This window comes from Quercus lobata, chromosome 1 (assembly GCF_001633185.2).
Source record: "Quercus lobata isolate SW786 chromosome 1, ValleyOak3.0 Primary Assembly, whole genome shotgun sequence".
In the NCBI taxonomy this organism is placed as follows: Eukaryota; Viridiplantae; Streptophyta; class Magnoliopsida; order Fagales; family Fagaceae; genus Quercus; species Quercus lobata.
Genome location: NC_044904.1, coordinates 43,849,657 through 43,862,594, shown reverse-complemented (window position 1 = coordinate 43,862,594; position 12,938 = coordinate 43,849,657). Strand labels below are relative to the sequence as shown.

At 35.9% G+C, this 12,938-nt stretch overlaps 2 protein-coding genes across 9 annotated transcripts; both read right to left on the bottom strand.

The window, feature by feature from the left end:
- Nucleotides 1-1,699: 1,699 nt before the first annotated feature.
- Nucleotides 1,700-4,814, bottom strand: LOC115990632. 6 transcript variants are annotated; one of them, XM_031114470.1, is made up of 5 exons: nt 4,291-4,814; nt 4,121-4,207; nt 2,425-3,165; nt 2,233-2,314; nt 1,700-2,152 (listed from the first exon to the last, which is right to left on the bottom strand). In XM_031114470.1, the coding sequence occupies exons 3-5, from the start codon at nt 2,476-2,478 to the stop codon at nt 1,968-1,970; spliced, it is 321 nt and encodes a 106-aa protein (XP_030970330.1). In that variant the 5' UTR covers nt 2,479-3,165; nt 4,121-4,207; nt 4,291-4,814; the 3' UTR covers nt 1,700-1,967. The 6 variants fall into 6 exon arrangements, with proteins under 6 accessions (XP_030970330.1, XP_030970325.1, XP_030970316.1 ...); XM_031114465.1 differs by having other exon boundaries at nt 4,121-4,202; nt 4,291-4,804; XM_031114456.1 differs by lacking the exons at nt 1,700-2,152; nt 2,233-2,314 and having other exon boundaries at nt 2,868-3,165; nt 4,314-4,726.
- Nucleotides 4,815-6,298: 1,484 nt separating this feature from the next.
- Nucleotides 6,299-11,149, bottom strand: LOC115990615. Of its 3 annotated transcripts, none has more exons than XM_031114439.1 (7): nt 10,774-11,144; nt 9,276-9,392; nt 8,964-9,055; nt 8,742-8,864; nt 7,639-8,481; nt 7,299-7,515; nt 6,299-7,207 (listed from the first exon to the last, which is right to left on the bottom strand). In XM_031114439.1, exons 3-7 carry the CDS (start codon nt 8,982-8,984, stop codon nt 6,687-6,689), a joined length of 1,725 nt encoding a protein of 574 aa, XP_030970299.1. In that variant the 5' UTR covers nt 8,985-9,055; nt 9,276-9,392; nt 10,774-11,144; the 3' UTR covers nt 6,299-6,686. The 3 variants fall into 3 exon arrangements, with proteins under 3 accessions (XP_030970299.1, XP_030970293.1, XP_030970289.1); XM_031114433.1 differs by having other exon boundaries at nt 9,317-9,392; nt 10,774-10,947; XM_031114429.1 differs by lacking the exon at nt 9,276-9,392 and having other exon boundaries at nt 10,774-11,149.
- Nucleotides 11,150-12,938: the final 1,789 nt, after the last annotated feature.

Sequence of the window (12,938 nt, the reverse complement as noted above, 5' to 3'; positions counted from 1 at the left end):
TTTACTATCAAAGCACAAAAAGGCCATTACCCAATCTTCTAATTCTAAAAAAAAAAACTGCAATTGTGCTACAGTACCATCATAAATTTATGATGGTACTATAGCAACGTTCTAAAACCGAACAATATTTTTTATATTCTTACCTACAAATATTTGCATATTTCTCTCTCTTCATTGTCTCATCTCTCTCTCTCTCTCTCTCTCTCTCTCTCTCTCTCTCTCTCTCTCTCTCTCTCTCTCTCTCTCTCTCTCGGTCTCACATCTCTCTCACGGTGGTCTTTTTTTCCAGGTGTGGGTCGTGGGTTTGGCATGGTTCTGGTGGTTTCGACGGCATGGTCTTGGCAACGTGGGTCGTTTTTTGCTTTGCTTTTAATGGGTTTTTGTTTCTGGTTGTTATAGGTTGTTAATGGGTTGATTGGTGGTTGATGGGTTTGGTTATAGGTTGTTCATGGGTTTAGCTGGGTTTCGAGTTTAATGGGTTTTGGGAACAGTGGTTATGGGTTGTTGATGGGTTGATCGGTGGTTATGGGTTGTTAATCGATGGGTTGTCGTGGGTTTGAGTTTGAATGAGCAATGGGTTTTGCTAGGGTTGGGTTTGTTGAGTTGTAGTTGATTGTTAGGTTACTGTGGATCATGGTGGGTCAGGGTGGGTTGTGGTGGATCGTGGTGAGGTTATCAAGTGCATACTTTCTGTTCTTGGTTTCTCATTCTTTGCTTTCTTGGTCAAGATAACCAAAGGTTAGCTCTTTGTGGTGCTTTCAATGGTGGGTGGTGGGAGTAGGAAGCTCAGCGATGGGGGTGGTGGGTGGTTAAGAGAGAGTAAAAGAAACAGAGATTAGAGAGAGAAGTGAGATATATTTTTATTTTTTTTTATTTTTTTTTTATTTTAATGTGTTGTATGGGAAAATAAGAGTTGGGATGTTGGGTGTGTTATAAAATGATATGGTATAATAAATAAAGTAACTCTTAAGATAGTAAAATAGAATAGTTTAAAGATAGCGGATATAAATGCTCTTAACCATGAAATACACTATGATAATTTTTTTTAATAATTCAATAATTAAGGGTGGGAGGATTTTGATTGATTAGGAATTGGAATTATTTTGTGGTTAATGTGGATATTTCCGAACTTGTACACTATTATAGTCACGTGAGAATATTTGTTTTCGCCCCGGGGTAGGGAGTTGTGTCCTGGATCAAATCAATAAATAGGACAAATTTTGGGGTAAAATTAGCCAAATAGCACTTTTTTGCAAACTATGTTACAATCTACCACTATTTCGGAAATATGTAGGGAACTGCCACTTTTTGGGTACTCAAGTTTAGCGAATTCAAGTTTTCCATGGTATTTAAGTTCATAGAACTCGAGTACCATGGAAAAATGAACTCTTCGAGTACCATGGAAAATTTTCCAAATTTTTTAGAGTATATTTTTTCAAAGAACTCGAGTTTCACGGTAAACTCGAGTTTCAAAAAGGTGGTAAATCCTTACATATTTCTAAAACAATGGTAGATTGCTAATCTTTTTGCTAAATAGTGGTAGTGGGCCATTTTCTCCCATATTTTGGTTTGTAATTGGAATTTTTTATTGGGGTAGGTGAGAAAGATTTAGTGCCCGAAGGGATGGACACAAAGGCGAAAGGCATCACATATGTGACCACGTACAGAACAGCAGAACAGACATAGTTGGTAGCTACTGTGCAATGTGTTCGCGTTACATTTCTAAATGTGGTGTTACAGAGTACAGCTAGAATATCTCTATTTAACATCTAACATTATAAATTTATTATCTAAAGACTAGAGTCATCCCCCTATTCTTACCCAAGGAAGTTGGAACTTTCTACATTCATACGCACAGGGAATTGGTTCTATGAAGCCCTTCTTGCCAAACTTCTTACAACGTTAATGGCATGGTAAGAGAATTGGTAACATAGTACAAACTTTTCGAACACCCATCATCATGATAATTAGCCTTGAACCGTGGGATTGGGGTCTATTTGTTCGGTGGTGGTGGCATCAAACTCTTGAATTTCCAGAATTTGGACTCTACGGTTCATCTTCTTTCTTATTTTTATTGCTACGTCCGATGGCCTAAATGTCCCACACACACTTACCCTGCACTCCTGCTTCTCAATCAAATGTGACTCTATTGCTTCAATATGAAATGAAAGAGAGGTCATTAGAACCTGTGGTATACATATAGGACTTGCATTTCATTAAATAAAAACTCACCTCTCAAATTTAGAATGATTTTCCTTAATTTCCGGCAACAAGAATTGCAGTCAACGTTGATCCTCATTACCATGCAACAATACTGCAATTAGTGAAAAATAATTAGAAAGCATCCAAGGACTTAGCATTGAATAAGAATGAAGAGAAAAAGAAAAGGAGGTTATGTCTTTATGAAGATGCTCAAGAACTTGCCTTTCCTGACATGAAGATGGAATTGGCAGGATTTGATACCCCTGCTTGGTTCATTTTATGACTTGAAAAGTATATGAGAGAGGAATCAATGGAAGTTGAGAATATGGAAGACCGTGGACTAACTGATATTTCTACTTTTGGATTGTCTTTTGGAAAATTTTCTACTTCATTTTGGAATCTGATTCTGGGTAGTTGTTGAAAGAGGATTTTGTCTATTGAAGTATTAGCTTATTATCCCTAACTTCTTGTTAAAGCCTTGTTTACTTCGTATAACAATGACAAGGCCAAGCATTACTTACTCTTTATGTCATGGTTTACCTCATGCAACACAATGAAGCATCTCTTTCTTGTTCCTGAAGGTTTTATGTTGCACGAAATTTAAGTCATCTCTCTCTCTCTCACTAAACGCAAGCAAACTCAGCAATACATTTACACATTCCCCATAAGAAAAGCCACATAATTGATTTATTCATCACCAATGTAAATTGAACTTATATACATGACCCTTCTAGTCTCAAGTATTACTAATATGAAACATAAATTTTTCTTGGCGTGCTGGATCCATTCTGTCATGTAATCAACGTCGAGAAGAGCGGAAAATCCGTTTGATCATGGCAACTTTTCCAAACGGATTCCTGTATATAGCAGCAACTTGCTGTGAAGATGCTTTACCAACATTTGCATATCTACATGTTAGTGTCACCTTCTTCTCCAATAAATTCACCACCACTGACTCTGTCTCTGCCAAAGAATAAGCACATTAAAGAAGATTGCTATACTGCTTTTAAGACGATATCATTATCAAAATTCCATCTTCGGTGCCATAAATCAAACTTCATTTAGTTCATCCAACTTTAACTTGCACGAGTACATGACTCAGTAACTAGCTGCAATAAACAGGGTAGTACCTTTCCAGATTTCATTAGAAATATCATGCATCTAAGGGAAATTGATCAAAGGTTACAAGTAACAAAGTATCTAAGAGAAAAATATGGAGTAACTATCACATTACTGCATTCAGAACTTCCAATCAGTCACAACACATAATCATTGCATCAGCATATCTTGGCCATAAATGTAAGAAAGAAAAAGAGTCTAAACCATGCATCAACCAGGAATTCAAATCATATAAAATTATTTCCAGTTCATTTTTTATATTTTGGCAAATATCTGCTTTAGCAGTTTGAGAACAGCAAGCATGATACCTGTGAGGGTGTGCCTGGACCCTGGAAGCACACTTCCAAGAATGACAAATGACTAAACTGTAATAGATATTTTTTACTTTTTTGTAGAACAGTTCTTGTTTCCTCCTCTACTTCAAGCGAAATCACCAGTAAAGTTTTTGAGACAATTAAACAGCCAATTAGGACCACCAACTATTTAGGAGAAAAAAGTACAGGGCTACTTTCCAGTCCAAAGAAACTATTCCTTAAAAATAACATGTCTAATCATGAACTTTTACCTCAGCTTTTTTACTACACAACCAACCTTCAATAGTTGAATCCAAGCAAGGACACTTCAAAGAATCACGACGAACCAAAATATCTCAATCCAAGACCTTATTGAATTTTTTTTTATATTGGTAAATTACACACGCACTAAGTGGGTCTTAAACAACAAGAACTTACTCACCAGTCACCACCTAATTTGCAATGGGAGGAGGTGCCATTAAAGCTAGAGTTTATTAAAATCTTACCATTCATTCTTGACATCATGTCAGCTACTCTCTTTTGGCATTCGGAACATCGAATATCTGCTGAAATAACAACTTCCTGGACCTGCTCTGAACAAATACCAAGCATAAGATGACTAACTAGTAAAATTTTGTATTAACAAATGAAATAAAAAGTGCAAGTACAAACAAACCAGAGGCATGGATAAAGACTCAACAGAGGCGAGGCTGGTTCCAGAAAGTAATAAGCTCTTTGACTTTCTTATTCCAATTCCTGGAGACTCCTTCTTAGGCTGATTATTAACAAGAGCCATACCTTTGTTTTGTAACCATTTAAAGAAAGCTGGGGATTCATAAAAAATAATAAGGTAACAGGTTCAATCCTAACTGAAGAGGAACTGGAAGGATGAAAAAGATCTAGGAACAACTCTCGCTGTACTGATAGAGCAATCCCATCTGGTAGAGATGCTTAAGCCATCAGCTGTTGTTGAGAAACGAGGAGATGGAGATAGGAACTTGACAAAACAGCATGGTAAAGTGAAAAAGGTGTTTATGCCTAGTTGACAAAGATGCTTCATTCACTTCATCGGGCCCCACTAGTGTAACGTAATTTTCTCCTCTAGAATTATTCCGTTGAGGACCTTAAGGATGTTGCTTATTACACCAAAATCTTTCTTAGCCAACTTTTTATTTCAATTAATCAAATCATTTAAGAGAACGAGATAGCAAGTTGTACAAAGCCAAAAATTTGGAATTTTCAACTATTTTGGTGGGCTGGAGCTGAACTTTCAGAAGATTTGCAGCTCAAACCTTCTTTCTCCAGGTTTAGTAAGAATCATCAAACCTCAGACCGTAAACAAATGAAAATATTGAGCTACTTTAATAGTTAATTGTCTCGAGAATTTCAAGATACCCATTGGATCCTTGCTTGCATTTAGACTCTACTGTAATCAAAGTCAAGCATACGGCCCAACTGCGCTTTGGTCCAGCTTCAACCCCAGTAGCTTTAGGTGTGAGCGCACAATTTTTTATCACCTTTTCAGAACTTAATATATAATTTTTATATATATGGTTGCAATCATATTACACGTAAGTAAATTATGCACTTTAACCCAAAAAAAAAAAAAAAAAGTATGCACTAATAGATTCTCAAAAAAAAAAATTTATACACTCATACATAATTTTTTATTAAACTAATATTTTAAAAATCTTATTGTCGGACTACATATTTTTTATGTTTTTTAAAAATCATATATTTATAATTCGAATCATAAACCTATTTTTTATGTATAATTTTAAAAAAAAAATTAGAAATTTGTACATTTTACATTATAGTTGTTGATCTTGAAATGTCTTGAAATTTTCCAAATATGAAGAGTATAGAAAATGTAATATAACAATAGATTTGTCAAAATTTACATTAAGAAAAAATATGTACATATATATACACACATGAAGAATCTCTCTCTCTGTCTCCCTCTTTTATCAATGTTTGTCGTCATCTTAGCAAGTTCCGGAAAATTTGGTAAAAATAGTATTCAATTACTAAGCAGCTAGCCGTTGCTGCATACATCACCAGCCCCGAACAGAAACTTTAATGCTGAAGCTGGAGAAGTTTGGCCCATCTAGAGAATTCGCAGTCAAAATGATCGATCTAGTTCAACAAAGGAGGCGGGCAGAAATATCATTCCATGACGTTGGACTTGGACAGAAACGTGTCGCATCTATCTTAAAATTTCTAAACAAGTTTCAAATTTGAAGACGGTAAAGATTCTAATTTAGAATTTATAGATATGTTATCCCACTCATCATATTTAATAATAACGGTCCCGCGGCAAAGAATTTTTATTTACCAAGTGCAACGAAGTTTCTTCTTTGTTGAATTCTAAAAAAAGAAAAGTTTCTTCTTTGTTGACTTTCAAGAGATTTATTATGATTAGGCTAGGCATTCCACTCATTTTATTTTATTAATACAAGCACATCAAGACAGAATCAGACTATGGATTGTACGATAAGATCACAGAAACATTAGTTGGCATTTGCTTCTAGAACCTAAAAGCAACAACTCCTCCCCACCCAAAAAAAAAGTCACTCTAAAGAGTAAACGAAAAATGAAAGATTTCTAAACACAAATCACATGCAACACATTAGAATAGAAATGAAACTTCAATACAATTTACAGAACTGACAATTTCAACACGATTCAAAAAGAAGAGTAAAAATTTATTAGAAATTTTATACAAATTACATGGAGTAGAAGCCCTCCCTACACCGACCTACCCACCAAGAAAGGAAACAAAATATGGCCCAAAGAAGTTAGAGCTCTACCGGGTTATTCTACTGCACCCAAAATTTCTGCCTGAAATTTGCAGGGCTTCAGGCTACTGTTACATATAAATACAGAAACCTAAGAGGGGACGACTTGGACCCCATGACTTAAATAAAACTTCCCAAGACAACATTGCCAAGTGAACAACGAAGGATTAAGCATCGAATAGATGCTGCACAACAGGGCATATATATATATACTTTGTGAAGGAGGAAATTAAAAAATAGTGGGAAAGCTCGACCTATTCCAATAAAAGAGAAGTCACCTAGACATAACCAAGCTTGTTAGAGGGGATACAACAGAAGTACTGAAAAGAGAATCCCCAATGTACTTGCAGTTCTCGTGATCAACCACCTTCATCGACAAAGGAATCAAAAATCTCTCATCAGAGGTACTTTTACTATCATTATCACTGCTGCGCAGCTTCTGGCCAGAGAATCCACCACCCCGTCTTCTCTTCCGTGATGACTTCCACCTTAACTGAGCACATAAATCCTTCGAAAGATCTGGAACTACCCCCACCGATTTTACCTTATCATATTCAGAGTCCAAGCGAGAATCATTAGACTCAGTTTCATCTTGCCTGGACAGTCTACTACCACAAATGGTTGCTTGGGCTGATTTGCCTTCAGAAGATTTCTCTGCAACTGGCTTTCTTTCTGAGCAAGATAATATGGAGCTAACAAGGTCTGGCCTGTCCTTTAAATGTGTCCACACGCCTCCCAACCACTCTTGAGAATGTCTTAAGTCACCACAGCAGAATATTGATTCATGCTTTTCTCCTGCACAGACAGAGAAGGGAAAAACATGAGAAAATTGACCACACAACCTAAGAACTACAATGCCCTGCAATGAAGGAAACTATGTTCATACCTGGAAAATAAATATGAAACTTATCTTCAGATTCCTTCCGAACCACAATGCCTTCCCACCACCCATCATGCCACCACACATCTACAACAGCACCAAGCTCAACAACCCGTGAAACTTTGCACTTATTAGACTGATGGGATGGTCGAACAGTTGTCCTCCCAGAAATTCGGAGGCCTGAATGGTCGGGAGCTGCAACCTTGGATGCTAAAATCCATTCCTACAACATCAAATAAAAATTACTCAGAAAGATTGAGGAATATGAGAGAACACTGCCACAAATTTTAATTTATAGGAAAGTAAAAGAATAGGAAATTACATAACGGTGATAACCATGGTATACCTCAAGTTTATTGGATTCATCAGCAGCATCTTGAATATCTTGATACTGCACCTTCACCTTATCTTTATATTTCTTGATGATCAAAGCTCTAAACCAACACCCCCTAATGCCACTGTCTTGAGAGAGGACTTCAACCTGAGAACCTACAGTCAAATGCTGCAGAGGATTTTGCTTTGCTTCTTTTGTGGATAACAAGGCAGAAGAACTTCCTCCTTTTACACTGCAGATTTCAACTCCAAACTTTTTATCAATACCACTATTGCAAATATTTTGCACATCCAAAGATGTTGCACCTGCTGGCTCTACTCTGTTAGTCCATTGCAAGTGCATATCATCATCTTTTGACCAGTGAAGCCTCTTTTTAGGTCTGACGCAAACAGCATCATTAATATTTTCTTCCACTTTGAGGCCATCAAAATGCTGAGAGTTCCCATGACCCTTCGACAAAGAGTGGGCGTACATATATCGGAGTATTTCCTGTTTCCAATAACCTTCAACTTGTGTTATGTCAAAGGGCTTGACATCATCGTTATCAAACTGCTGGTAGCAGATAAATGGCTCCAGCTGAGTATGCATTGCCTCCTTAAGAAATTTCTCAAAATGCTGGGGACTGAGGACGGCAGCCAATCCATCTATACATTCAATACTGAGATCTTGAAGACAAAGAGAAAAGAAAATCTCTCTGTCATTAAAATTGTGAGGCAAAACAATACCAACCTCATCAATTTTATGATACCATCGCACCACAACCATCTTGTTGCCTCTAGAGTCCTCATACATGTCTTCTAAGTAAGCTACAAGACGTTTATCCTCCTCCGCTAAAACAAATACAAAGTCATGAACCTAAAATTTTGACAGAAAAGAGGAGAGCAAGGGATGAGTAAAATGACAGAGAAGTTACAACAGAAGAAAACATCCTAAAAAAGGCCTACATGTGTGTTTGGCCGAACTTCATATGTGGCTTATTTGCTTATTAAGTACAACATTTAAAGCGCCACTTCCAAATAAGTTACAAAATTTTAAGCTGTAGCAAACAGATAAAATAAAGATTTAGAAAAAAGAATACACAAAACAAAACAAAAGAGGGGAAAAAGAACACTCACAGAGATTTTAACACCATTCCTGCGAAAAGACTGATAATGCCTTCGTTTTTTCCTGCAAGTCCAAGGAGAACCAAGCCATAAAAATTCTCTTGTATAGTGGCCAAGCTTCTTTAACTGAGTATCCTGGAATTTAAAAAATACAAGACAAAAGGGAAATTGTGAATGACAATAATATTTATAAATCAAATCAAATCTCAAATAGACTGGAAAAATGTCACAAACCTTCAAGGTTTCAATATCCATCTCGCAAACATCTTTACCATCCAAAAAGGCACTGGACGGATGGGACAATTCTCGATATTGAGGCGGTGAATCTGACAAATTTATATAAGAGTAATTACAGTTAAAACTAAACATGTAAAGTAGCCTGCGGGAAGATAACAACTATAGATTCACCAATATAACAACTTCAATGTCAATCAAGGAAAAAATAAGAACATATGCAACAAGAGGGCAAACAAAAACCGTAAAGAGCAAGGGGGGAGGAGGGCTTTAGTTCTAGTAAGACCAGAAAATCTGAGGAAACTGACGCACATAGGAAAGTGAAGAAATCATTGACGATGAAGGATCTTGACCTAGAAATTTCCAGGGCTTTAGGATTCCGGGTCTCTCAACCATCTCTTTAAAAATTGACTTAGATTTCCTGCAGCCCTGATCATAGTCAAGTTCTTAATAACATGAACACCAGAGGATTAGCTCGTAATAACATGAACACAGGCAGAGGTCGAATAGGAATCAACTGCATACAACAGGCTTTGCCACCAACCAAAATGGGAATACATACATACATACATACATACATACATATATCCAGGAAAATTCGCCTGGGCTTTTTTTTTTTTTGAAGGAGAAAAGGGTAAGGTTGCAACAGAAGCAAAAACCCTACAAGTTTGGTATCTTCCATCTAAACAAACACAACCCAAAAAAATTTCCATATCTCATAGGTCTTTTTTCTTCCTGTATTAGTGAAGATTTTTTATTTAGAAAAATTAAAGAGAAAAGGGCATGTCAACAGGGAGAACAAAAGCACAAACTGTACAAATTAGGATATTTTCCACTCAAACAGAACCCAGGAAAAAGGTCCACATCTCACAGCTCTTTTTGAAATTTCACATGTTTTCTTTTCCTGTATCAGTGAAGAGTTTTTATTTGAAAAATCAAAGAGAAAACGGCATGTCAACAAGGGGAACAAAACGCAAGAAATTTCTCCTCTCTCACAGCTCGTGAAATTTCACCTGAGACTCTGAATCGATATATCAATAAGGGCAACAGAATATGGGAGCGCAATTTTTTTTTCCGTTTAAACAGGCAGAACCCAGGAAATTTTCCACATCTCACCGATCTTTTTGAAATTTGAAATGGGCTTTTTTTTACCATATTATTCAAAAAAAACCAATGAAAATAGGGCAAGAGAACAGGGAGGCATAGAAGAGAACCGAATAAATTTGATAGTCTCCGTTCAAACACGCAAAACCCAAGGAATTTCCACACCTTTACAGATCTTAATTCCCCCCCCCCCTAGATTAGGGAAAAGCCTCTGAACCGATAAAAGAAATCAACAAGAAAAGAGCAAGAGAAAAAGGACCAAGAAAAACCGTAAAAAGTTGATATTATCTCCTGCGTTTTTTCCCCATGAGAGCCTCCGAATTGAAAAATCAACACCAAAAAAAAAAGAGAACAGAAGCAAAAACCGCAAAAGTTTGTCATTTTTCTGCTCAATAAAATTTCCACACCTCACATGAAATTTCAGGTGTGTTTTTGTATAGAACAAAGAGAACAGAAGCCAAAACAGAACCTTCAGCCCTCCCCAAAAATAAAATTTAAAAAAAAAAAAAAAAAAAAGAGAGAGAAAGAAATTGCTACGGATGAAAAGGCCGTGACTACTAACTGGATCTTTGCAAGCCAAAAAATAAAAAAGCTTAACAAATCAGAAAAACCTTCAGATCTATCAAATCCAAAAACCCTTCGCAACACAAAACAAATTGAACAGAACAGAGATAAATTAAATATAAATATATAAATAAATATGTACCTGAAACGACAGAGTTGAGCCAATCAATAACTTCTCTGCGGGACTTGAGCCTGTTGTTAGTGTTAATAAGCCCATTTGCAAAACTGAAAGCGTAGTGATAAGACATATGCCTCAAACTCTTCTCTTTTCCAATCACCGCCAGATCAGACTCCTCATCTCTTCTCTTAAGATAATAGTGCACCTCTCTCCTCCCTTTATCGCTCGACACGTACACCTCCTCCCAGCTCACATAAGACGATGATGACGACGACGACGTCGTTTCTCCCACCACCACCATCCTCTCCATGGCCAAAAACACAAATCAAAAGACTTTGCACCCTCTTCTCTCTCTTATTATAGTGGTGGAGAGGTCTGTTTGAATGGAAATTTGTGGAGAGAGAAGGAACTTATTACTAGGGTTTCGAGATTAGAGATGGACGGCTACGATTGGGTCCATGGAAGAAAGACGTAGGAAATTGCGGGAGATAATTATTCCGTGTGGAGTTCTGTACTAGTTTACGAAAATGTCCTCAATGAGTTTGTTATTTACTATTTTCTTTCTTTCAAGTTAGAATTGTCCGACACATTCACATGATGATTTAAACTAGACCAAAAGTTTTATCTTTTGAAAAAAAAACAAATAACATATTGGATTTTTTTTTTTTATCGGACATATTGGATTTTTTATACATGGAGAGGAGAGAGAGAGAGAGGCCCGTAATTGCCGTTGTGATTAGGGAATAAGACTCGCTCTTTCTTTTTGCCAGCCGTCTTCTACTGTTCTACACACCAAAAATTCACAAATGTTCAAAAGCCTAAAAAAAAATACCTATGATTTTTTTTCTTTAATAAACCTGAAATAAAAGAGAATTACAATTAGTTGTCTAAGAAAAAAAAAATTTTAAAGTTTTCTAATCAATATTTTATATGTGCAAATTTACTATTATTCTTTTATATTTAAATTTTGTTAAAGTCTCTTTTTATGGATGATGTAGCACTTATATTTTATGTAACATAGTGTGGGTTTAGATTCAGCGTTTCCGCTGAATCCCGCGTCACGTTTTCCTTCTTTTTTTCTTTTTTTTTTTTGCTTTCACGCGTTTAAGGGAGAGAAATGTTACTGTTCACGTACTGTTCTGTCACTGTTTATGCACTATTCATCACTGTAGCAGCACTGTTCATACATTAAAAAATATTAAAAATGGGTCCCACAGCACTATTCACACATTTAAAAATTATTTTACTACAGTGTTTTCAGTTTTCAATTTTCAGTTTCAGCAACAATAAGTTCAATCCAAACGGATCCATAATCAATTCTCTTTTCAAGAAACAACATAAATTGATCTTAACTAAGATTTAATCATTTTTTGTTTTAAAAGATAATAATATAGAAACAAATTCACAAACCTTCTTCAATGGCAATTCTAGAGATGCTAGTAGCAAGAAGAGCGGTCAGATTCATTCAAGAGATTGGTCTCCATCAATCTCATTTCAAAGATGATTCGAAGTTAGGTGTTAAAGCCCTCCAAATAAGATATTTTTCTTTCTCTTCTTTTGGTCATCTTGTTAAGAACACATTATTTTTTGTTAGCTCCTTTCGGAGTTTCTCTCTCTCATATTGCAAGACAAGATAATGTTGTTGCACATTCCTTAGCCTAGAAAATGAGACTTTCTTTTCTGTTGCGAGTCTAGATAGAGTATGTTTCACCAAACTTAGAACCTGTTGTTTTTGCTGATTTATCAGTTCTTTAATTCTATACATGCTGAGTTGTTTTCTCAAAAAAAAAAAATATATATATATATATATAGAAACAAATTTAAAAAGTATGGTTAATAAAAATTAGAGTAAATTACAAAGTACTCTCCTAAAGTTTGAGGTTGCTTTGATTATACACCCTGAAATTTGAGAAATTGAATTTTACACCCTAAAGTTTGGTTCCATTAGCAAAACTCCACCCCCTGTTAATTTAAGCCGTTAGGTGACACATTAGTGTGTTGAAGTGTTTATTTTTTGCCAAAATCAAAATTAAAACGACATAGTTTCACTTAAAACAAAAAGAATAGCTAGCACAGAGTCATTTCACCCAAATTGAAAAAACAAAACATTGGTGCCAATATGACACTATTTCATCAACTCAACCTATTCCCAAATCAAAATCCCATGTACCTTATGAACTTGATAGCAA